The following is a 27,030-nucleotide window of genomic DNA, read 5'->3' as shown; positions in this document are numbered from 1 at the left end:
AACTGAGGAGACACGCCCGGTGCATCGGGCAGGAAGGCACTCGCGCATGTGCGGTGCGGGCGACTCGAAACTTCGAGTTTTCTTCAAAGAAGCGTCCGCATCGGGGCTCCGTTGGATCACGTCACCCATTAGTGAGAATACCTGCCTGCTTGTCCTGGGATAAACTTTGCTATCACTTGGGTTTATAATTTCATTTTCATCTCTTCTCCTAGCATTATATTATTGGAAAATGGATGTCTTACTTCTCTTAAGTAGCACTATTAAGAAATGTGCTTGTAGAGGAATGGGGAGTTATGTTTTATTTTTATTACAGAAAATAGGTTGGAACTGTATGTACTATAAGCTTGTTTAAAGTGATATTAAGTGTATGTACCAATGAAAATTTAAATTGGGAAAAAAACCCTGTTAAATATGGTAGGTTAATGACTGCTATAGGGAGAACATTTTTCATTCACTTCAATGGAAACTAAATTGTTACATACACCTTTCTGTTTTCTGCGTTCTCCACTACTCCATTTATTCTCCCATACAGAAGGCCTGTCATTGGCTATGTTCCTTGCTATATATACACGCCAATATATCACCTCTTTTGTATATGTAGGGTAACCTATAATTCACACCTGATTTGACATCAGCAGTGTTTCAACATTGGGTAACTAAGATCAATTATATCTACCAGGTACTCAATGAAGATGGTTCTATTAAATCTTTTTGAGTAGATTTGGGCTCCCATCAAGACCTTTTTGCATATTGGCATTTGCAGCATTATATTAACTCTACCCTGAACAGCACTGATCTTAGATTCGTTGGTGGTGTTACAAGAAGCTGTGTTTAGATGCACAGTAGGAAATGCTTCCAGAATATGAGTATTTCCAGCTTAGTCAGCAATGGTCACAAGACTTGGGAGTGGCTTTTATCTGTTGAGTTTCTTAACATCCTTAAAAACCATATCCCAAATGAAATTGCCTGTTACCCTCTGTGAACTAAACTAAAAGATGGTCATAAGACTATATGTTATACCCAAAACCTGCTAAACAAGTTTCCTTAAGACAAAACTCTAAATGTCCGAAATGTCAGTAGTTTGAGGCCACATTGTGTCACATGTTCTTTTCTTGTGTTGAAACAGGGTTTTGGGGAGAGGATCTTGGATCATCTTTCTATATTGTGGAATGCACGTTGAATGATGTCTCCCAAACTGTTGTTCTTTAGTTAGAACCAGTACTGAAGGGCATGAGATTCTTATTATGGAAAGCACTGTTAATAGGGAAGAAAGTCATTTTATTAAGATGGATGGAAGCCATCCCTCCCTCTTTAGCAGTGGAGGGCAGTTATGGAAATGTAGATGATCACTATCTGGAATCCTCTAGTGGGAAACAATTACAAACTGTCTGGGAACCCTTTTGGAACTCGTTAACACCTACTCCATGTAGTTGCTTATTAAATTTGTAATTATATTTGTCTTATATTTTACACCTTTAGATTTTTACAGTTGCCAACAATTCAGCTTTGGAGCTCTAGGGGGTGAAAGAAACTTGTTTATGCTTTGTAAAAATCTTTAAGCTGCCCTTTGTACATGATTTTATTTTGCTGTATGACTGGTGTTTTGCTATTATTGTCAAATTATTTTTATTGAGCTCAGCACGAAAAAGAATACAGAAAATACAACCGAATACAGACAAGCTCAAATTTTTAAACAGCAAAACCAAAACTAAGCGGAGCGGAGGAGGCAGGATCGACTGGGGCAACGGCGAGAGTTAGCTCCGCCCACCCCCGATGTCATCCAGAGTAGCTACCCCTTAAAAGGGGAGGGGCTAACGGTACTCAGCCGTTCGGCGCGCGCCTTTGTGAAGGGCCTCAAGAAGGGACAAAGTCACCACAACCAAGGACACCAGGGAAAGCCAGCAAGGTAAGGAAGCGGCAGGCACAGAAGGTAAAGGGGAGACAGGCACATAAGAAACACACACACACAGGTAAGGTAAAGCCAAGACAGCACACACAAGCAAAAGGCAGAGAGGACACCAGCAACAGAGGAAGAGATAGGACACCAGCAGCAGGCAGAGAGAGTGAGAGACAAAGCATACACAGAAGGCACTACCATACATAACATCAGCAGGTCACACGTAAACTGCTAACTGTTATCTTAAAGTAGGAACGACAATGGAAGTAGAGGGAAACCAGAAGATGAGCTTTCCAGTGTTCTGCACAGACTGTCATATGTATGACTACCTCCCCTCTGGGAGACAGTCATATGTATGCGGTCGGTGTCAGGAGCTGAAAAGCTTGAAGAAGGAAGTAAAGCGACTAGAAGACAAGATACAGGAGCTAGAAGGACTCTACACTACAGAGGACCTAGTCAGGACAACTGAAGACTTCATGAACGAGAGACACATTGAGGAGGAAGTCAGGGAACTCGAGAAATTCATTGAGGAAGCCTACAGGAGGAGGGAGGAAGAAAATGAACTTCAGATGGAAGATGAAGTCACACCAACACCAACATGGAAAGGAGAAGAAGAAGCAGATGACCTCAAAGAAGACGCCCACAGAGGAGCACCACACGAGGGGGAGAAAATGGCTGATCGATGCCTAGAAGAAGAAACAGCGAAGCTCATCGAAGACATAGAAGAAGAAGCAGCGAAGTACTCCAAGGACATTGATCTGAGACCGAAGCGAAAATTGAAGAAGGGAAAGTCAGCGATCCTAGTGGGAGACTCGATCCTGAGGCATGTGGACAGCCACGTAGCAGGAGGGAGAGAGGATCGACTGGTGACCTGCCTCCCAGGAGCAAGAACCAAGGACATCGTAGACAAAATTGGAAAGATCCTGGACGGAGCGGAGACGGAAGAGACCACAGTATTGATCCACATCGGGACGAATGATGTCAGCAGGAGAGACTACAGAAGAAGCATGCTGATTGAACAGTTCAAGATTCTGGGAAGGAAACTGAAGATGAGGACTCAGAAGATAGCGTTCTCAGAGATCCTACCGGTACCGAGGGCAGATGTGAAAAGACAGGAGGAACTACAACCAATAAATGCGTGGATGAGGAAATGGTGTGAGGAAGAAGGATTCCACTTCGTGAGGAACTGGACAACGATCTGGGGCAAGAGCAAGCTCTACAGGAGAGATGGACTGCACCTGAGCGCGGCGGGAACTAGACTTCTAGCAAACAATGTCAGGAGAGGAATAGAACAGGCTTTAAACTAAGAAGAAGGGGAAAGCCGACAGTCGACCAAGCGTCGACGATTCGGAAGAAGGTATCCCATGAAGATACTAAAGGGGAAAAAGGCTGGGAAGAAACAATGGTCAAATTACAGGAGTTGACTAACACAGAAGAGGAGGTTAGAAGTACTGTAGCACAAGAGAATAAACTAAAGACCGAAGCACAGGGAAAGGAAATGAAGACAAGAAAATACCAGGATCTAAATTGCATATATATATATACTAATGCAAGGAGCCTAAGAAACAAAATGGGGGAGTTGGAATCCATGGCCAATGCAGAAAACATAGACATCATTGGAGTCTCTGAAACATGGTGGAATGAAGAAAACAAATGGGATATAGCACTGCCGGGGTACAAGCTCTATCGCCAGGACAGGTCAGGACAGAAAGGAGGTGGAATAGCCCTATACATAAAAGAAAGCATACAATTGACAAAAATGGACAAAGCAGAGACGACCAACAAGCTGGAATCGCTATGGGTTAAAATACCGGGAAGGAAAGGGACTGAAATAAAGATGGATCTATACTATCGTCCACCCGGGCAAACCAGAGATATCGATGAAGAAATGGAAGACGAGATGAAGCGTGAATGCAAAAGCGGCAACACGGTTATTATGGGAGACTTCAACTATCCTGGGATAGACTGGAGTCTTGGAAGCTCAAAATGAGCTTGGGAGACAGAATTCCTGGAGGCTATACAAGATTGCTTCATGGAGCAGCTTGTAAGAGAACAGACAAGAGGAAATGCCACTCTGGATCTAATCTTAAATGGGTTAAAGGGACCTGCAAAGGAAGTGGAAGTAGTAGGACCGTTGGGAAACAGCGATCATAATATGATCAAGTTCAAGGTCGAAGTAGGAATACCGAAAGGAAATAGAACCATAGTGACAACTTTCAACTTCAGGAAAGGAAACTACGAAGAAATGAGGAAAATGGTAAGGAAGAAACTTAGGAACACTTCCAGAAAATGGCAAATGGTAGAACAAGCCTGGTCTTTTTTCAAGGACACTGAGCGAGGCACAAAATCTGTATATCCTCAGATTCAGAAAGGGGTGCAAAAAGAGTCGAACAAAAGACCCGGCGTGGATAACTAAAATAGTGAAGGAAGCGATAGGCAATAAGAAACATTCATTTAGGAAATGGAAAAAGGACAAAACTGAAGACAACTGGAAGGAGCACAGGAAGTATCAAAAAGAATGTCACCGTGTGGTTCGAAAAGCCAAAAGAGAGTATGAAGAGAGGCTAGCCAGGGAAGCTCGAAATTTCAAACCGTTCTTTAGATATGTTAGAGGGAAGCAGCCAGCCAGGGAGGAGGTGGGACTGCTGGACGATGGAGACAGGAAGGGAGTGGTGAAGGAAGAGAAAGAAGTAGTAGAAAGACTTAACATGTTCTTTTCGTCTGTATTTACAAATGAAGACACATCCAACATACCGGAACCTGAGCAAATCTTCAAGGGAGATCAAGCAGAAAAATTAACATCCATGGAAGTGAGCCTGGAAGACGTACGCAGGCAGCTAGAAAAACTAAAAACTGACAAATCCCCGGGTCCGGACGGAATCCATCCAAGGGTTCTGAAGGAACTAAAGGAGGAGATAGCGGAACTACTGCGGCAAATTTGCAACCTATCCCTGAAAACAGGCATGATCCCAGATAGCCAATGTAACGCCCGTCTTTAAAAAGGGATCAAGAGGTGACCCGGGAAACTACAGACCGGTGAGTCTGACCTCGGTTCCAGGGAAAACGATGGAAGCACTTATAAAAGACAACATCGATGAACATTTTGAAAGAAACAAAACTTCTGACAACCAGCCAACATGGTTTCAGCAAGGGGAGATCGTGCCTAACTAACTTATTGCACTTCTTCGAAGGAATTAACAAACGGATGGACAGAGGTGACCCCATAGACATCATATATCTAGACTTCCAAAAGGCCTTTGACAAAGTAAACATAGAAATAGACGGCAGATAAGGGCCAAGTACCCCACGAACGCCTACTTCGGAAACTGAAGAACCATGGGGTGGAAGGAGACGTACATAGATGGATTAGAAACTGGTTGGCGGGTAGGAAACAGAGGGTGGGAGTAAAGGGCCACTACTCGGATTGGAGGAGGGTCACGAGTTGTGTTCCGCAGGGCTCGGTTCTTGGGCCATTGCTATCTATATAATAAAACCGTAGGCGACGCATGCGCAGTCTTATCGGCGTGCTTCCGTGATCCGTATGTCCGTGGCCGCCAAGACTGCAGCATGCCCCGCGCTTACTACGGCCCCACGCGAAGCTGACAAATTCCAACTACCCCCTCCTCTCCCGCAACAACCACTACCGCTCATACACTCCTGCAGGAAAAAAAACCTCACTGCTTGCTCACACATTCAAAACAAAATTGACTACGGCGCTGCAAAATTGACTCGCGGTCTCGCTGGGGTTTTTCGCGGTGGCGGCTCCTCTTGCGTCCGGCCCTGTGTACTTACTAGACTCCCCCCTTCCCGCAAAAAACGTTACCGCTCCTGTTCAAAGCGGCCTGCTGAGGTTCGCGGCCGGCTGTAACGAACCTCGCAGGCCGCTCTCCACATGGTAGCACGTTCCCTCTGACGTAATCGCGTCTGAGGGAACATGCTACCAAGTTGGAGAGCGGCCTGCGAGGTTCGTTACAGCCGGCCGCGAACCTCAGCAGGCCGCTTTGAACAGGAGGAACTGCCACCACGGGGATCGCGAGAAGAGCCGCCGAAAAAAAACCTTCAGCCACAGCAGGCCAGCACGCTGGAAAGGAAGTGGGAGGGGCCAAACGGAGCAGGGCAGCTCACGGTAAGAGAAGGGAATGGGGTGTGGTGTGGGGGAAAATGCTTCTACTGCTTCAGCAGGGACCTGGAGGGGAAGGGAAATACCGCTGCTGCTTCTGCAAAGGAAAGTGGGGGAGGGGGGGAAAAGAAGGGAATGGGGTGGTGGTGGGGGGAAATGCTGCTACTACTACACAGGGATTTGGAGGGGAAGGGAAATATCACTGCTGCTTCTGCAAAGGAAAGTGGGGGGGGGAGGGGAGAGACAGAAAAAAATACAGACAGACAAAGGAGGCTAGGGAAAAATTGCAGGAGGGAGAGAGACAGAAAGAAAGGAAGAAAGAGACAGGAGCAGGGAGAGAGACATAAATAAAGACAGACAGCCAGTCATATATTCTAGGACCCCGTTAATGTAACGGGCTTAAACACTAGTCTTACAATAAAGGACAATTCAAGACCATTGTATTGCACAGTCTTCGACCTTCTCTGGTTCTCCTGTTAGAGATAAACATGAGGACAAATTTGTCCCTCTCCCTATGGGATCGATCTCCATCCCCCTCCCCCATCCTTGCAAGCTCTGTCCTCATCTGCGCAAGCATTCGAAGCTTGTTTAATATATTCATAAATGATCTAGAAACAGGGAAGAAGTGCGAGATAATAAAATTTGCGGACGACATCAAACTATTTAGTGGAGCTCGGACTAAAGAGGACTGCGAAGAATTGCAAAGAGAACATAAGAAGTTGCCTCCACTGGGTCAGACCAGAGGTCCATCGCGCCCAGCGGTCCGCTCCCGTGGCGGCCCATCAAGTCCATGACCTGTGAAGTGGTTTCTGACTAATCCTATAATCTACCTCTGCTTCTATCTGTACCCCTCAATCCCCTTTTCTTTTAGGAACCTATCTAGACCCTCCATGAACCCCTGTAGCGTGCTCTGGCCTATCACAGCCTCCGGGAACGCGTTCCATGTGTCCACCACACTCTGAGTGAAAAAGAACTTCCTAGCATTTGTTCTAAACTAGTCCTTTTTCAATTTCTCCAAGTGCCCCCTTATACTTGTGGCTCCCCACAGCCTGAAGAATTTGTCCCTATCTACCTTCTCTATGCCCTTCATGATTTTGAAGGTTTCTATCATGTCTCCTCTAAGTCTCCGCTTTTCCAGGGAGAATAGCCCCAGCATTTTCAATCTGTCAGCGTATGATAAGTTTTCCATACCTTTTATCAGCTTTGTCGCTCTTCTCTGGACTCCCTCAAGTACCGCCATGTCCTTTTTGAGGTACGGCAACCAGTACTGGACACAGTACTCCAGATGTGGGCGCACCATCGCCCGATATAGCGGCAAAATGACTTCCTTTGTCCTGGTCGTGATACCCTTTTTGATGATACCCAACATTCTGTTCGCTTTCTTTGAGGCTGTCGCACACTGTGCTGACGCTTTCAATGTTGTGTCCACCATCACCCCCAGGTCTCTTTCAAGTTTGCTCACCCCCAGCAACGATCCCCCCATTTTATAGTTGAACATAGGGTTCTTTTTCCCTACATGCATGACTTTGAATTTCTCAGTGTTAAAACTCATTTGCCATTTTCTTGCCCAGTCTTCCAATCTCGTTAAGTCCCTTTGCAGGGACTTGAACAAACTAGGGGAATGGGCGACGAAGTTCAACGTTGAGATGTGTAAAGTATTACATGTGGGAAGTAGAAACCCGAGGTGCAGCTATACGATGGGAGGGATATTATTGAAGGAGAGTACCCAAGAAAGGGACTTGGGGGTAATGGTGGACATGACAATGAAGCCAACGGCACAGTGCGCAGCGGCCGCTAAGAAGGCAAATAGAATGCTAGGCATAATCAAGAAGGGTATTACAACCAGAACGAAATAAGTTATCCTGCAGTTGTATCGGGTGATGGTGCGTCCGCATCTGGTGTACTGCGTCCAATATTGGTCGCCGTACCTTAAGAAGGATATGGTGTTACTCGAGAGGGTTCAGAGGAGAGCGACACATCTGATAAAAGGGATGGAAAACCTTTCATAGGCTGAGAGATTGGAGAAGCTGGGTCTCTTTTCCCTGGAGAAGAGGAGACTTAGAGGGGATATGATAGAGACTTACAAGATCATGAAGGGCATAGAGAGAGTAGAGAGGGACAAATTCTTCAAACTTTCGAAAAATAAAAGAACAAGAGGGCATTCGGAAAAGTTGAAAGGGGACAGATTCAAAACGAATGCTAGGAAGTTCTTCTTTACCCAACGTGTGGTGGACACCTGGAATGCGCTTCCAGAGGACGTAATAGGGCAGAGTACGGTACTGGGTTTCAAGAAAGGATTGGACAATTTCCTGCTGGAAAAGGGGATAGAGGAGTATAGATAGAGGATTACAGTTCAGGTCCTGGACCTGTTGGGCCACCGCGTGTGCGGACTGCTGGGCACGATGGACCTCTGGTCTGACCCAGCGGAGGCACTGCTTATGTTCTTATGTTAAGCCCACCCCCCCACCACCCCCCAGGCCAGTGTTTTGCTATTAATAAACTTTTTTTTAAAGGGATGCTTCTCATATCCTTATGAAAGTGTGATTCAAACAAGGTAAATCAAAAGAATAGCAAGAATAAAGTTAACCACACTTTAATGGGGTGAATCCATAAGGAAAGTGTGTGCAGAGTATGAAAATATCACTCAGTCCTTGCTCACAGATGTATTATGTTCCAGAAGGAACCCTAGTCTATTACTTGACAATGCTTGCTTTAATGGCTGGCTGCTCCTTGTGACCCTGGGCAAGTCACTTAATTCTCCATAGTCCCAGGTATGTTAGATAGATTGAGCCCACCGGGACAGATAGGGAAAATGCTTGAGTACCTGATTGTAAAACCGCTTAGATAACCTTGATAGGTGGTATATAAAATCCTAATAATAATTAACTTGTTAAGAGGTTAAAACTGAACACACTGAAAAAGAAAAGACCAGAAAGTGAATCTGTTTTAAAGGATATTTATACCTTACCTGAATACTCTTTTGGGAATTTGATGTCTCCATTCTTGATGAATTTAATTGTTGGATAACCACGAACACTAAACTGTTCTGCCAACTCTGACTCTTCTGTGGCATCAACCTTGGCCAATCTGATTTCAGACTGCTCCATCTTCAATATACCAGCAGCTTTTGCATATTCTGGGGCAAGAGCTTTGCAGTGGCCACACCAAGGAGCATCTGGAGAAGAATAGAGTAGCATATATAGCACTGGAAGGACTAAAAGGGATCATTTGGCTACCTAAAGAAAAACTGGTAAATGAATTATTGCAAAACAAATCTAATTACAAAATGTCTCCTTAAATGTAGCACATCTGGGGAAAAAACCCTGCTTTATATCTGGTACCAGCACCTTTGCTACCACCTGCTAAAATTGCTCCAAGGTCCAAGAATTGGTAAGTGCTCCCCCTCAAGTTACTTGCCATCCCAGCCTTGAACTGATGCTCTCATCATCACCCTATCCTTCTTGTGCTTGGTGCAATGAAGCATCCACTGTTTGAATAATGAAGAATTCTGTTTTTTTTGTTTTGGGTTGAATCAGTAAATTTATTTTATATTATCTATCTTTGACCTGGATCTAAAGTTATATTTACTCTAGATCAGCGGTCTCAAACTCAAACCCTTTGCAGGGCCACATTTTGGATTTGTAGGTACTTGGAGGGTCACGGAAAAAATAGTTAATGTCTTATTAAAGAAATGACAACTATGCATGAGGTTAGTACCTACAAATCCAAAATGTGGATTATTACATTACAGATTTCTATTCCACCATTACCTTTCGGTTCAAAGCGGATTACAAAAAGAGTTATGGAAGAAGGGTTACAAAGTTAGATCAGAGATCGCTTCCAAGAGAGGGATAAGAAGGATCAGGGATTGGGGAAGGGAAGGTAAGAAGGAGTATTCATGGTATTAAGCTTTATTAAGGGATTTCTTGAAGAGTATAGTTTTTATTTCCTTTCTGAACATCTTGTAGTCTGGGGTAGTTATCAATAGGTTGGAGATTTGGTTATCAGAAGCAATTAAGATTTGGTTATCAGAAGCAATTAAGAAAAGATTATAGTTTATAAATGTTTCCTTAACAGATTCTGATAATTTCAGCTATACACAGCTGAAAGTAGTACAACATGCAGAAAATGAAAAACTATCAAAGTATCAACTGCAAGAGAATTTTGGAACAACTATTTTGAGGCCCTCAGTATTATAAAGAATGATTATTTATGGAAAACTTGTACCTTAAGTGTCCAGCAGTCGCATCCGCAACCGCCTTCAGCTCTCACCTCCTCCAGCACCGGATACATGCACAAGTTGCACTGCCTCCAATGGTTACCTTATGTTCTGGAACGTTGCCCGCCTCACTGCTGTAACCTCACGCAAGCGCTTTCCTGCATCTGTATGCGATTGTGAGGTGGAGTGAAGAGGACAATCATGTACAGATACCTACTACTTATGGGGAATTTAGGAAACACCTAAAAACATATCTGTTCCTCAAGTATTTAGGCAACTGACCTGTACAATCTTAGTCCACAATAACTGATCTTTAGAGCTCTTAACTCTGTTAATTCTACTCAATCTGTAGCATCTTTTAATCATTGTAAACCGCATAGAACTTCATGGTCCTTTGGTATATAAATTGTTATTATTATTATTAAAGTGCTTGCGTGAGGTTACAGCAGTAAGGCGGGCAATGTTCCAGAACACAACTGCTGGACATGACCGCCAGACACTTAAGGACATATTTTCCATAAAGAATCATTCTTTATAAAACCAAGAGCCTCAAAATAGTATCTGGCGGGCCCATTGCTCTAGATCCAGAACAAAAACTTTCAAGCCTAATATCAGTAAGTTTGGTTTACTGGCTCGATGCGCCATACAAAGCACCCTAGAGTACAAAGGCTAATTACTTCTCAAAAGAGGGGCCAAGACATACTAGAGATGACATAACAGTTAAGATGCCCAATAAAGCAGCTCAGAGGTGCATCCACCACTCCATATAGGTTACCCTCTTCATGATTAAATGCTAATATAGTGATCAGGGAAGTTGATGTTCACCAAAATGCCAATCATCTATGGGTAGTTATATATGATATCAATTCACAGCGGGAAAACATTACAATACCAGTACCTGTCTCTGCTGCAGGAGCCACCTATACCCTGAAAAATTACTCAAAGCAGCCTCAGACTCAACCAGCATAGATGGCAGCCTTAGCTGTGTAAACGAACTATGCTATACTAGAGCACAGAATCATATAATTGGCTGTATATGCCAGAATAATAATAATAATAACAACTTTATTCTTGTATACCGCATTACCATGGAAGTTCTATGCGGTTAACAGATGAAGAGACTGTACATTTACAGCGAAGTTACAATTTCGTTAATGTTACATTTACATAATAGACTATACATTTTCAGTCATGTTACATTTACATTTTAGACGTTAACTTTACGGTGAAGTTATTTTTTTGCAGCTTAGGTTATATATTCGGAGTAGTTACATTTGCTATAAGTTACATACAGCGGTGTTACAAATGGCAGTGTTACATACGGAGGTAAAGAGTCTGGGGGTGAGTCGAGGTCAAAGGAGGAGGAAGGGTAGATCAGAGGAATTTGTCAAAAAGGTAGGTTTTGATTAATTTCCTGAATGTTTAATAGGGGGGGGGGGGGGATTGGAGATGAGAGTAGAGAGGCATTTGTTCCATTTGCCTGCTTGGAATGCTAGGGATCGGTCAAGGAATTTTTTGTAAAGGCAGCCCTTCAGGGAGGGAAAGGAAAACAGGTAGGTATTTCGAGTACGAGAGGGGCCAGCAATTTCAAGGTGCTCAGATAGGTAAATTGGTGAAGAGCCTGCTAAGGTTTTGAAGCAGAGGCAAGCGAATTTAAAGATGATTCTTGCCTCCACCGGCAGCCAGTGGCGTTTAGTGTAGTAAGGGCTAACGTGGTCATATTTTTTGAGGCCGAAAATGAGGCGGACAGCAGCATTTTATTCTTAAACATTTGATGGTGTTTTTATAGGCTCCCAGGTATATGATATTATAGTAGTCCAGTATGCTTAAGATTAATGATTGGACCAGTAAACGGAAGGAGAGGTGGTCGAAGTGGCGTTTGATGGTGCAAAGTTTCCAGAGGGAGCAGAAGCATTTTTTGACCTGGGCATTAGTATGGTCTTCGAAGGTCAAGCATCTATCTAGGATGACTCCAAGTATTTTTATGGTGGGGTTGATAGGATAATCTAGGCCGTTCAGTTTTAGGGAAGTGTTTGTTATTTTATGAGTAGGGCTTGCCAGGAAGAATTTGGTTTTTTCGGTGTTCAATTTTAATTTAAATTGTGAGGTCCATAGTTCTAACTTGGTGAGGATAGAAGAGGTGAGTTGTTCCGTCTGTTGAGTGAATGAAGTTAGGGGGATAATAATGGTGATGTCATCAGCGTATATGAATGATTTAAGGTTTAAGTCGGCTAGTGTCCGTGCCAGAGGGGCCAAGTAGATGTTGAAAAGGGAGGGGGATAGTGGGGAGCCTTGTGGTTCTCCGCAGGGATTACGCCAGAAAAAGAGCACTTTGAAAAAAAAAGTCACTGAGTGCTCCAAACAAACTAGCATAATATCACAAACAGCACAACAGGGCTGGCAGAAGAAGGAGGTCTCAAAAATAGAAAGAGGAACCGCCCCACCCCCCTCCCAAAAAAAGCCCCCAAAACAACACACTTATCTGTATGAGCTGAGGGCAATACAGACGTTTATACAGAGTACAAGACATGAGGTCGAACTTACTTTCAAATGAAGCAGCATCTCCCCTGGCTTCTTTTATCACAGGAGTCAAACTCAAACAAAGCGAGCCTCCCATCAAACCAGCACAAAGCAACCCCCCCTCCAAGAAGGCGCTAACAGCCCCTCTTCCAGTCCACAGAAAAAAACATGATCACATCTCTCAGTCCGTTGTAGAATTCCCACGCTCATCTGCAACTGCAAAAACTCATCTATTGAAAGAATCTCAAGGGCCATTTGTTCAGCAGGCAAAGTCCGCTGCGTCAGGAGACTAAAACTGAGTTCCTTCCAAACAAAAGGATGTCAAAATTAAGCAGGAACGTAAGCTTCAATGCACCAGAGGCAGACCCAAATTGAACTACTTAGCTGGTGTCTGTTTACTGCACTGACTATTAAAGTCTTAGCACTACTTTATTCAAGAACAGAAAAGCCTCATTTTAAACATTACTATTTAGTAGAAGGATTGCCATTCAATCATCCTATTCAGACCACAAGATTCAACTGTATTTGCTCTAAATATCCATTGTTGCTCAATCCTTAATTTCAGTTTTCTATCTCCTTTCCTCAGCCTAATTCATCAAAACTGTGCTGGTATTGCATACAGTGTTACACTATAGGGGCTTCCACTTTCTTACTGGTAATAGAATGCCAGTGCTCAATCATACGTGTTTTGAATGGGCAAGATGTGTGTCCTATATAGGCTAGCCCACACAGGCATTTCACACAAAGCACAGTTACTTACCGTATCCAGGGACAGCAGGCATGATATTCTCACATGTGGGGTGACGTCATCTACGGAGCCCCGATGCGGAAGCATTTTCAAGCAAACTTGATTGAAGATTTAAGTTTGCTCTGCTGCTCCACGCATGCGTGCCTTCCTGCTCCACTAGGGGGTGCATCCCCTCGTGGTCTCCAGTTCACTTAATTAGCCAAGAAGCCAACCTCGGGGAGGTGGGCGGGTTGTGAGAATATATGCCTGCTGTCCCTGGATAACACCTGTTACGGTAAGTAACTGTGCTTTATCCCAGGACAAGCAGGCATGATATTCTCACATGTGGGTGACCTCCAAGCTTACTGAAGAGGGATGGAGGGAAGTTGGCAATTTAAGCAAATAGATTTCGTAAAACCGATTGGCCGAACCGGCCATCGCTCCTGGACAGAGAGTCCAGACAGTAGTGGGAGGTGAAGGTATGAACCGAAGACCACGTGGCAACCTTGCAGATTTCCTCAATAGGTGTGGACCTGAGGAACGCTACGGAGGCTGCCATCGCTCGGACCTTGTGTCCTGTTATTCGACCATGCAGCGTGAGACCAGCCTGAGCGTAGCAGGAGATGCAGTCGGCCAACCAGTTGGACAAGGTGCGCTTGGAGACTGGGTGACCTAACCGGTTTGAGTCGAAGGACAAAAACAATTGTGGGACTTTCCGGTGTGACTGAGTACGTTGGAGGTAAAAGGCCAACGCTCTCTTACAGTCAAGAGTATGGAGCGCCACCTCTCCGGGGTGAGAGTGGGGCTTGGGAAAAAACACAGGTAAGACAATGGACTGATTGAGGTGAAAATCAGACACTACTTTAGGCAAGAACTTTGGATGGGTGCGGAGTACCACCTTGTCGTGATGGAATATCGTGGAAGGGTGGGTCCGCTACCAGAGCCTGTAACTCACTAACCCGCCAAGCGGAAGTGAGCGCAAGCAGGAAAATTACCTTCCAAGTTAGGAATTTTGGATGGCATTTGTCTAGGGGCTCAAATGGAGGTTTCATTAGTTGAGCCAAAACCACGTTGAGGTCCCAAACCACCGGAGGGGGTTTGAGAGGAGGGTGGACATTCAGAAGACCCTTCATGAAGCGAGAGACTAAGGGATGGAACGAGAGGGCTTTCCTTTCCAGGGGCTGATGAAAGGCCGCAATCGCACTGAGGTGTACTCGAATGGAGTTGGTCTTTAGGCCGGAATGAGATAATTGAAGTAAATAGTCAAGGACCAGAGGGACGGGGACGGACACCGGGTCCTGGCTGTGGGAGGAGCACCAGGTTGAGAATCTGGTCCACTTTTGGGAGTAGCAGGTTCTCGTTGAGGTCTTTCTAGAGGCCTCCAATATCTCCTTGACTGATTGAGACACGGGGAGAGCAGTCAGGGGGAGAGAAACCAAGCATTCAGATGAAGAGATTGAAGATTGGGATGTAACAGCGAACCCTGACCCTGTGATAGTAGAGAGGGAAACAGAGGCAGAGGCAGTGGATCTCTGACACTGAGTTGAAGTAGAAGGGAAAACCAAGGCTGGCGTGGCCAGCGAGGAGCAATCAGGATCAGGGTGGTTTGCACTGTTTTCAGGTGGACAAGCGTCCGCAGTATCAGAGGAAACGGCGGGAACGCGTATAGGAACCTTCCCTCCCAGTCGAGGAGGAAGGCGTCGGCCTCGAGCCGGTCCGGGGAGTACATCCGGGAGCAGAAGAGAGGCAGCTTGTGGTTGTGGAGGGATGCGAATAGATCTATTTGAGGCGTCCCCCTCTTTTCGAACACCTGTTGTAGGATCTGAGAGTGCAGTGACCACTCGTGTGGCTGGAGGAGGCGGCTGAGTCTGTCCGCCAGACAGTTTTGTTCTCCTTGTATGTACACCGCTCGAAAGAAGGTGTTGTTGGAGATTGCCCATTTCCAGAGGCGCAGGGCTTCCCGGCAAAGGGACCAAGACCCTGTTCCCCCTTGTTTGTTTACGTAGTACATTGCTACCTGGTTGTCGGTTCGGATGAGAACCACTCGGTCGTGGAGCAGATGTTGAAAAGCTACAGCTGCGAGATAGATGGCCCGAAGCTCTAGCACGTTGATGTGGCAGCGACGGTCTTCTGCTGACCCACATCCCTTGAGTGCGTAGGCCGTCCAGATGGGCCCCCCAAGCGTACTCCGACGAGTCCGTGGTGAGTATCTTGCTGTGGGGTGGGGTGAGGAAGAGCAAACCTTTGGAAAGATTTGAAGAGTCGGCCCACCAGCGGAGCGATCATTGCAAAGAAGGCGTCACTGTCACGGGGCGGTCGATCGGGTCCCGGTCTTGACGCCATTGAGAGGCCAGGGTCCATTGAGGAATTCTCAGATGGAGGCGGGCGAAGGGTGTGACATGGACGGTGGAGGCCATGTGGCCCAGAAGAGTCATCATCTGCCGAGCCCAGGGAAAACCTTCGACTGAGGCTTACTAACGCCTCTAGACGCGGAGGGGGGAGGAAGGAACGGAGGCGAACAGTGTCCAGCGTGGCCCCGATGAACTGTAGGGACTGCGAGGAGCGTAGTTGAGATTTTGGGAAGTTTATTTCGAACCCCAGACTTTGTAGGTAGGTAATAGTCTGTTGGGTCGCTGAGATAACCGCTTCCCTGGACGGGGCTTTGATCAGCCAGTCGTCCAGGTAGGGGAATACCTGGAGGCCCTGGGAGCGTAGGGTTGCTGCGACCACCACGAGGCACTTGGTGAAGACCCGAGGTGACGATGCTAGGCCGAAGGGAAGGACACGGTATTGTAGGTGCCAGTCCCCTACCTGAAAACGCAAGAACTTGCGGTGAGCGGGGTGCACTGGGACATGTGTGTACGCCTCCTTCAGATCGAGGGAGCAGAGCCAGTCGCCCTCGTCAATCAGGGGGTAGAGGGTCGGTAGGGAGAGCATCTGAAATTTTTCTCGTATCAGAAATTTGTTGAGGCGTCTCAAGTCTAGTATTGGGCGTAAGCCTCCCGTTTTTTTCGGTACCAGGAAGTAACGGGAGTAGAAGCCCTTCCCCCGTTGGTCGGGGGGAACCTCCTCCACTGCTCTCAGGCGAAGCAGGTCTCGAGCTTCGGAGAGGAGTAGGGGTAGCTGCGTCCGGTTGGGAGGGCAATTCCTTGGGGGTTTTTCCGGAGGAATGGTCCGAAAGTTGAGAGAGTATCCTGATGAGATCACGCCAAGGACCCATGCGTCCGACGTGACTTGTTCCCAGCGAGGGTAAAAGGCTTTGAGGCGACCCCCGATGGGAAGGAGGCCTGGGACTATGGCGGAGGGGGCCCGCCCCCTTCCGCGTATCCCGTCAAAAGGACGGGGATGGTTTGGTAGTCGCAGGAGGTTGGGACTTGGGCATGGCCCGGTGGTGGGCTTGCGGATGCCTGGGTGGAGGCCGCGAGAAGGCAGGAGTGGATTTTTGTGGGTAGCGGCGCGGAGGGGCCCTATACGGCCTGGACGCGGGCGGTTTGGGCTTTTGTCGGACGAGGGAGGCAAACGAGCGTTCGTGTTCGGAGAGGCGTTTTGTAGCCGCCTCGATAGTGTCATCGAACAGTTCTTTTCCCACGCAGGGGAGGTTAGCCAACCGGTCCTGTAAGTTGGGGTCCATGTCGACCAGGCGTAGCCAAGCTAGTCGGCGCATGGCGATAGCAAAAGCTGCCTCTCTGGAGGAGAGTTCGAAGCCATTGTAGGCCGCATGGAATAGATGGAGGCGTAGGTTGGAGAGGGATTCCAAAAGTAGGTTAAAGACTCCTTGGCGGGAGGCCGGTAGGTCAGTCTCAAAGGCTCTCAGTAGTCCAATGAGATGTTTGAGGTAGGATGTGAAGGTGAAAGTGTAGCTTTGCACCCTAGAGGCCATCATCGCATTTTGATATAGTCTCCTGCTGAACTTGTCTAGGGTTCGGCCTTCTCGGCCTGGGGGGACTGCCGCTGAGACCCGGGAGGGGTGAGCCTTTTTTAAGGAGGATTCTACTAACAGCGACTGGTGGGAGAGCTGTGGTTGTTCAAATCCCGGAAAGGGTACTGTACGGTACTTGGCCTCCATTTTGGAGGGCACGGCTGTGACCATATAGGGGGTCTCCAGGTTCCTGAAGAGAGCCTGTTGGAGTATCGGGTTAGGCGGTAAGCGAAGGGACTCTCTGGGTAGTGATGGCATATCCAGTTCCGCTAGGTACTCTTTATAGTATCTGGAGTCGGACTGGAGGTCTAAATTCAAAGCGTGGCCCGTGTCCTGGACAAAGCGTGAGAAGGATGGTCGGGATGTTCCCGAGGCCCCGTGGGGGGTCGGTGAACGAGACCTCCGTCGGGTGGAGAAGGATGGGGAGGCTTCCCTAGAGTAGCGAGGTTCCTGCTCCGATCCAAGCTCCGAGACCGGGGAAGTACTGTGAAAGTGTTCTGGGGTCGTGGATCTCCGACGTCTCGAGGAGCCCCTCGGAGACGATGCCGGGGTTCGGGGTACCGATCGATGTCGAATCGGTGACCTCGATCCGGACTCCCTTGGTGAAAGCCCGAAACCTCGGATCGGAGCCCCGGTCCGAGGGGGAGTTCGGAGGATGCGTGGGTTGGAGAGTGATAACTCTGCCACCTTCAGCGGTCCCGTATGAGGTGTAGGTGAACGGCCTCGTAGAGTGGGGGAACCCCGGGCCTTCTTAGAGGTACGGCGGTTCGAGGTTTCTGTTGGTTTAGCCCGCCGTTTTGCCCTGTGGCGGTCTGTGGAGGGAGAGCGCCTCGGGTGCCTCGGCGAGGAGTCCGAGGAGGATGAGATGCGGCGAAGTTTGCGCACTTTTCCCCGAGGTGGTTCGGCGCGAGGCTCAGGCTGGTCTGGCACATGCGGGGTCGAGGTCGAGGCCGGTTGTAGATGGGCCATTGCAGCAGACAGCTCCGACGAGATCATTGCTCGGAGTAAGTCCTGGAAGACGGGCACGGACAGCATCGAAGGCATGTCCCCTGCCTCGGTGCACTCCACCGGGGGCGACCTCGTATCAGAGTATTCCCGTGTGGTGGAGGCACGGCCCGAAGGCTTGGAGGGCTTCGTCGGGGCTGTAAGCATGGGACTTCCGCCATGCGTCGCCGGTGTCCCCGAGGTTGGTTTCTTCGCTGGTACAGAACCTGAAGAGGGAAGAGGGGACTTACCCGGAGCCGAGGCTTTCTGTTGTCCCGAGGACTTCGGAGTCAAGTCTCGAGGCGATGCCGAGGTATTCGGGGCCGAGGTCAAGGCCGGGGCCGACCTCGAGGCCGAGGTAGAAGGTTGGTCTGGGGCGAAAAGATCCGCCATGCGGGCTTTCCTTCGACGGAGGGCCCGGTTCTGGAAAGTAGCGCACTGGGGACAGGAGTCGGTTGGATGAGCGGCCCCCAGGCAGAGGATGCACCGGCGATGCGGGTCTGTGATGGAAAGAAGCCGCTCGCACCGGGTGCACTTTTTAAAGCCGGTCAAAGGCCGGGACATAGAATCGAAAGTGGCCGCGGCTCGAGTAGCCACGCGGCCACGGGGACCCGGAAGCCTCCGGGTCGGTCAAACGAAGCAGGAATCAAGTTGAAGAAGAAAAAATTTCGCGCACAGCGACTTAAACGATGAAAAACAAGAAAAATCGCGGTGCTAGAAGGCAGTTGGGGCAGAGCCAGAAAAAACACGACTTCTAGGCTCAGCGGAAAATTTTGAACTGGAGACCACGAGGGGATGCACCCCCTAGTGGAGCAGGAAGGCACGCAAGCGTGGAGCAGCAGAGCAAACTTAAATCTTCAATCAAGTTTGCTTGAAAATGCTTCCGCATCGGGGCTCCGTAGATGACGTCACCCACATGCGAGAATATCATGCCTGCTTGTCCTGGGATAATAAATCATTCCACTTGAATCCCAATTAATCCTATAGCTAAATACTTTAAACAAAATTACAGGACAAACTTCGCAGGAACCCCCAACCCACCTAGAAGGGATCACACACAGAAAAAGAATCAGCTGCAGGAGATAGAACCTGGTGCCACTTCTCCACGGTACAATGATCTGACCTGAAACTCTATAAAAAATACAGCCATGCAGCTTGCGGCCTCAACCAATGCCCTTCATTCTTTTTGTCTTTTCTTTTCTTTTTTTTTTTTTAATTTTATCTTGCCCCATTATTACCCAATGTGCTTTCCTTTTGATGTAAAATTCTAACAAATAACGAAATTGTAACTTTCCCCCTCCTTCCCACTCTTTCCCGTTTGTCCAATTTGTCTGTCTATTGTCTAACTTTCGTAAATTAAATGTATTACCACATTCTAATGGTTTTTAAATTGTACATCGCTTAGATATTGTTATAAGCGATTCATCAAATGAAAATTAAACTTGAAACTTCATACTTTTTTTTTTTAATCTTTATTATCTTTATTCATTTTTAAAACTTACAATAAGTATAACACAAAATACAATCATTTTATACTTTAACGTTACTTATTATATCATCAAATACGACGGAGGTGATCAGCGGAGTACCGCAAGGCTCAGTCTTGGGCCCGATCCTATTTAACATCTTCGTAAGAGACTTGGCTAAAGGGCTTCGAGGTAAAATTAAATTATTCAGCGATCGACGCCAAACTATGTAACATAGTAGGCAAAAGCACAATAGACAAAAGCACAGTGCCCGACAAAAGCTCAATGCCCGACAGTATGACGCAGGACCTACTCCTGCTGGAGCATTGGTCAAAGACTTGGCAACTAAGTTTCAATGGCAAAAAATGCAAGGTCATGCACCTTGGCGGCAAAAATCCATGCAGGACTTACACCCTAATGGTGAGATCCTGGCAAGGACTGTAGCAGAATATGACTTGAGGGTGATCATTAGCGAAGACATGAAGACTGCCAATCAAGTGGAGAAAGCTTCATCCAAGGCCAGACAAATCATGGGTTGTATCCGTAGAAGCTTCGTCAGTCTTAAGCCTGAGGTCATAATGCCGTAGTACAGATCCATGGTGAGACCCCATCTGGAATATTGTGTACAATTCTGGAGGCCACATTATCAAAAAGACGTGCTGAGAGTTGAGTCGGTTCAGTGAATGGCCACCAGGATGGTCTCAGGACTCAAGGATCTTCCGTATGAGGAACGGCTGGGTAAGTTGCAGCTATACTCACTCGAGGAACGCAGAGAGAGGGGAGACATGATAGAGACGTTCAAATATGTCACGGACTGTATCGAGGTGGAAGATGATCTCTTCTTTCTTAAAGGACCCACGCCAACAAGAGGGCATCCGTTGAAAATCAGGGGAGGGAAATTTCATGGCGACACCAGAAAATATTTCTTCACTGAAAGGGTGGTTGATCGCTGGAATAATAATAATAATAACTTTATTTTGTATACCGCCATACCAGGGAGTTCTAGGCGGTTCACATCAATTATGTTTAAATTATTTTTATTATTCCAGCAGTAAGAAGCAAATACAAACAGTAGTACCATTCAGGAAATAACATTTTCAACAATATAATCAGTTCCCCTCCCAATCCCCCCTCCCCAAGAATCCATGGCCAGTCCAACAGCTGAGAGTGGGAATAAAATCTTAAAGATTCAAAAGTCTACTGCGAGCACGCGGTGTGAGGTCCTGCCAGAAGTGCTCCCACACCTGACAAAATTTGCGACCCGGGCCAAGAGTCAAGTCTCCCACCATGCGTTTCTCCAGTGTTGCGTGCACTATCATTAGGGATCTCCATTGTGCATATGACGGGGATCACGGGAGAGCCAGTTGGTGAAGATGGCTTTTTTTCCCATCAAAAGGGCTCTGGAGATAAATGCTGACATTCCCCTGGGTTTGAGCGAGGCTATATTATAAAATCCAAATAACGCCCTCGGTTGCGGAAGCCATCGCCTTCCCCAAAGCGATGTGGTATATAGGCCAAGATGTCTCCAAAACTGTTGGATTGCGGGGCAGGCCCAAAACATGTGACTAAAAGATGCGTGAGCCTGATTGCATTTCGGGCAAGAATGCGACGCAGTAATCCCCATCCGGGCTGCACGTTCCGGTGGAATGTAAAGTCTAAGAACAATTTTCAATTGTATTTCCCAGTGATTAATATTGGGTGACACCTTCTGAATGTTCTTCAGGACCCGTTGTAACTTGTTGAGCAGTCAACTGGCAATGCGAGTCCTCAGCCCACGCTGTCGCTAATATATCCAGATTCGTACTTGGTTGACAATCCCAGATCCCCACAAAATGAAATCGTAGAGGAATCCTCTGTTGGGCTGAAAGGGTGAAGAGTTCCGAAAGCGCCTCCCTGCAGACTTCAGTAAGGGCAGCCACTGGGAGGGACTGAACATAGTGACAGATCTGGTAATAGGCCAAGAGATCATTAGCCTGTAGGTCAAAAGTTCGTTGCAGCTCGGCAAATGTGACCAGGCTCCCCTCCTCCGAAAACAGGTGAAAAAGATATTGTAGACCTTGTGCTTGACACCTAAGAAAGGTTCACATCAATTAATCAAAGTTACAAACAATGAAGTCGTTGAAATTATCAGGAAAGGAATGTACAGGTCTTTTAAGTTAACAGGTTAGGAATGTACAATAAGAAGGAGAGAATGGAGTTCAGATCAATGGTGGATGGGGTGAGGGAGGTAGGAGAGGGGTATTAAGGGTTCTGTTCGGGGAATAGGTGGGTTTTGAGTTGTTTTCTGAAGTGGAGCAAGAGGAAGCTAAATTAAGTGCTCCTTGCTGGAACCCTTGATAAAGCCTGTTTGGCAAAACGGGTCCCGTCGGGCATTTGAGCATTGGAGTAAGAATAATATGAAAAAAGAAAGAAAAATTTTTGAATAAAGAAAGATGAAGAACGTCACAAGTTGGTCTGTTCTTCTTTTTTTGAATGGTTCATCCTGTTGAGTGAGGATTGTATACTCTGAGTTGTTCAACTTACCTCACTTCCTATCTTCAAGATCCTTTTTGTAGTGTTTAATGCCAAAGATCAAACCCTAGGGCCAAAACCCTGTGCCCAGTGAGACGTCCCCAGCAAAATCTACGCCATTCCCCATAGGAAACACAGAAGTCGTCCATCAGGCCGCACAGGGTCTTGCAAAAGCAGTAAATTGGGCAGGAAGCCACTCCATAACTGCCCTGGCTTCCTTCACCTTGGCAAGGGTAATCGCTCTGCCATCCTGCCACACATGCAGCTTCGCCAGGAACACCAGTGCGAATTGGAGGCCTCGGTTGTGAAGATTGTGCAGAACGGTGATATGTTTGCAGCCACTTGCACGGAGTAATTGTTAAACAACAGCACTTTAGAGTCTTCATAGTCCAAAGCCTGTTTTTTTTTTTTGGAAAGCTCAGTTGGTCTTCTTTTCCCTACCTGCCCTGCCGCAGCAAACAACCGACCGGAAGCCTTCATGATGTCAGCGCTGACGTCGGAGGGAGGGAGGGCTTTGCTTAAGCCCTCCCTCCGATGTCAGCACTGACATCGTGGAAGACTTCTGGTCGGCTGTGTGCTGCAGCAGGGCAGGTAGGGAAAAGAAGACGAGCCTCGCGGCTCAAGTGCATCGAACCCCGCAGGATCCCTGCGACCCTAGGAGGCGTCCACATGGTATCCCCACGACCCTAGGGGGCGTCCCCACGGGATCCCCACGACCCGAAGGGGGAACCCGCAGGATCCCCGTGGGTCCCGCAGGATTCCCGTCGTCCCCGTTCAGCTCTCTATTCCACACTCTCCTCATGCAATGGATACATAGAAAACATAGAAAGATGACGGCAGAAAAGGGCCACAGCCCATCAAGTCTGCCCACTCTATTGACCCACCCCATTAAGTCTGAATGCTAATGACCTAGTTCCTTAACTCGACCCTCGTAGGGATCCCACATGGATGTCCTATTTATTCTTAAAGTTGAGCACGCTGGTGGCCTTGATCACCAGCACCGGAAGTCTGTTCCAGTGATCTACCACCCTTTCTGTGAAGAAATACTTCCTGGTGTCACCACTAAATTTCCCTCCTCTGAGTTTGAGCGGGTGCCCCCTTGTGAAAGAATATATCGTTTTCCACCTCGACACGACCCGTGACGTACTTAAATGTCTCAATCATGTCACCCCTTTCCCTGCGCTCCTCTAGGGTATAGAGCTGCAGTTTGCCCAGTCTTTCTTCGTATGAGAGACCCTTGAGCCCCGAGACCATCCTAGTGGCCATCCTCTGGACCGACTCAGCTCGAAGCACATCTTTCCGGTAATGTGGCCTCCAGAATTGCACACAGTATTCCAGATGGGGTCTCACCATGGTTCTGTAGAGTGGCATTATGACTTCAGGTTTACGGCTGACGAAGCTTCTATTGATACATCCCATCATTTGCCTTGCCTTTGATGAGGCCTTCTCTACTTGTTTGGCAGCCTTCATGTCTGCACTGATGATTACCCCCAAGTCCCGTTCCTCTGAAGTCCTAGCTAGCGTTTCTCCATTCAAGGAGTATGTTCTGCATGGATTTCCTCTGCCGAGATGCATGACCTTACATTTTTTAGCGTTGAAGCCTAGCTGCCATGTCGAGGACCAGTTTTCTAACGTGATCAGATCTTGTGTCATACTATCCTGGAGGTTGCTTTCACTTACTATGTTACACAGTTTGGCATCGTCGGCGAACAGTGCTACTTTACCCTGAAGTCCCCGGGTCAAGTCCCCTATGAATATGTTGAAAAGGGATGGTCCCAGGACTGAGCCCTGCGGCACTCCACTAGTCACCTCCGATGTCTCAGAGAGGGTGCCGTTGACCACCACCCTCTGAAGTCTTCCACTCAGCCAATCACTGACCCATGCAGATAGTTTCTCACCCAAACCCATCGATTTCATCTTGTTTAATAGTCTACGGTGTGGGACACTGTCGAAAGCTTTACTGAAATCCAAGTACACTATGTCCAGAGACTATCCCGAGTCTAGCTTTCCTGTCACCCAATCGAAGAAGCTTATAAGATTGGATTGGCATGACCTGCCTCTGGTGAATCCATGTTGACAGGGATCCCTTAGATTCCCTTCATCCATTATCGTGTCTAATTTACCTTTAAGCAGAGTTTCCATGAGTTTACACACTATTGATGTGAGACTCACTGGTCTGTAATTCGCAGCCTCTGCTCTGCAACCCTTTTTGTGCAGAGGAACGACGTTAGCTGTTTTCCAGTCCAGGGGGACTCTCCCCGTACTTAGGGAGAGATTGAAGAGCATGGCTAACGGTTCCGCCAGAACATCGCACATCTCTCTGAGCACTCTTGGGTGCAAATTGTCCGGTCCCATGGCTTTGTTCACCTTGAGTTTTGAAAGTTCTCTGTAAACATCAGCTGGTGTGAACTCAAAATTCAGAAATGGGTCTTCCTTGCTTTCCTTTGCTTCCAGCCGTGGCCCGTGCCCTGGCGCCTCGCAGGTAAAGACTGAACAGAAGTAATTGTTCAGTAGTTTGGCTTTTTCAGAATCTGTTTCCACATAATTCCCGTCTGGCGTTCTAAGGCGTACTATCCCGTCTGCGTTCTTTTTCCTGTCGCTAATGTACCTGAAGAAGGATTTGTCCCCTTTTTTAATGTTCTTCGCTAGAGTTTCTTCCATTCGAAGTTTGGCCTCCCTGACTGCTGTTTTGACCGCTGCAGACTTTGTCCTGTATTCAATGTTTGCTTCTTTTTCCCCCGTGCGTTTGTACAAGAGAAACGCTCTTTTCTTATCCTTGACGAGGTACGAGACCTCATCAGTGAACCATTGGGGTTTCTTTTTTCTTTGTTGTTTAGTTACTGATTTTATGTAGCGGATAGTTGCCTCATGAAGGGTCGATTTCAAGGTTGACCACATAACCTCCACATTATCCGTTACTTCTTGAACCTGAAGCGTCTGATGGACAAAGTCTCCCATGCTTGTGAAGTCAGTGCCCCGGAAATTGAGTACCCTTGTTTTTGTTTGTGATCTAGGAAAGCCTTTCCTAAGGTTGAACCATACCATGTTATGGTCACTGGTGGCTAGCGGTTCTCCCACCGAGATCTCTGAGACGCTTTCCCCGTTCGTAAGTACCAGTGTCATTCGTTCTGCTCATCCACGTCGGAACGAATGACACTGCCAAGAACACCCTGGAGGACATAGCCAGAGACTTCGGAGCTCTGGGAAAGAGGCTGAAGCAGACAGGAGCACAGGTAGTATTCTCTTCAATTCTTCCTGTTAGGGGCAGAGGAAGGGACAGGGACGAACGTATCCTGAAGACAAATGAGTGGCTACAACGATGGTGCCGGGAGATGAACTTCGGATTCCTGAATCACGGAGAGACACTACAGGGACTACAGGGACCAGACGTACTCCACTTGACCAACAGAGGTAAGAACGTCTTCGGACACCGACTAGCCCAACTACTTCGAAAGGCTTTAAACTAGGTAAGTCGGGGGTGGGTACCCACTTTTTCGCCAGAGCAGTAAGTAACAATCCTGATGTGGCGAATCAAAACTCCGCTTCTAAGTCTAAGGTAAGTACCCTTACTGCAAAAGAATTGCTAGGAGACACTTTAACTCAAATGGGTGGCTCTCTGCATGAGCTTAGTAAACAAAAAGAGTGGAGAGCTATGTATGTTAACGCACACAGCCTAGGGAATAAATTTCTAGAACTGGAAACAGAAATAGTTAATGCAGACCTAGACGTAGTAGCAATTTCAGAAACATGGTTCACAGACTCTCATGGGTGGGATATAACTATACCAGGATACAACCTGCTTCGCCAAGACAGAGAGGGTAAGTTAGGAGGAGGGGTAGCACTTTACATCAAAGAAAACATCAAGACAACCAGAATCACGGATATCAAGTATACTGGGGAATCCATCTGGGTAAACCTGGCCAGAGGCGGAGAAAAATGCCTGTATCTTGGTGTGGTGTACAGATCTCCAAGACAATCGGAGCACAAGGACATTGAATTAATTGAAGACATTGAGAATATCACCTTACGGGGAGACATTGTTCTGTTGGGAGACTTTAACATGCCTGATGTAGATTGGCACACACTCTCAGCGACTACTTATGATAGCAGGAGGATATTAATGTCCATGAAGGGAGTACGGCTCAAACAATTGGTATTAGAGCCCACTAGATCCCAGGCCATCCTGGGACCACAGATGGCCTTTTCCCACAAGACTGCTCCGAAATAGTCACCCCGATCTTAAGACCCAAAAGGAGCAACAGATCAACCTTCCAACTACAGACCCATAGCCTCAATTCCACTATACATCAAGCTAATGGAAGGCCTTGTAGCTAAACGCCTCACCAACTACCTAGAAAACCACAATTTGCTCCATCCTATACAGTCTGGATTCAGAACCAACTTCAGCACTGAGACACTACTAGGCTCCCTTCTGGACTAGGCTCCCTTCTGGACACAGCTAGACAACACCTCAGCACAGGCAAAAAAATGCTGATTATACAACTTGATCTCACCGCAGCATTTGACCTGGTAGACCACGACATCCTGCTACAAATACTAGATACAACAGGAATCGCAGGCAAAGTACACACATGGTTTCAAGGATTCCTACAATCCAGGACCTACAGAGTAAAGACAACCAAAGAAAAATCAGAACAATGGTCCAA

General features: G+C 47.2%; 1 protein-coding gene across 1 annotated transcript in view; it reads right to left on the bottom strand.

The window, feature by feature from the left end:
* P4HB (prolyl 4-hydroxylase subunit beta) overlaps positions 1-27,030 on the bottom strand; it is a 73,997-nt gene that overhangs the window by 33,633 nt on the left and 13,334 nt on the right. The window contains exon 2 of the mRNA XM_033961071.1: positions 8,986-9,192. Within this exon, the coding sequence (XP_033816962.1) occupies positions 8,986-9,192 (207 nt within the window). The remainder of the gene's footprint in view (positions 1-8,985; positions 9,193-27,030) is intronic.

This window comes from Geotrypetes seraphini, chromosome 10, assembly GCF_902459505.1.
Source record: "Geotrypetes seraphini chromosome 10, aGeoSer1.1, whole genome shotgun sequence".
NCBI lineage: Eukaryota > Metazoa > Chordata > Amphibia > Gymnophiona > Dermophiidae > Geotrypetes > Geotrypetes seraphini.
This window is presented reverse-complemented; position numbering and strand designations above follow the sequence as displayed.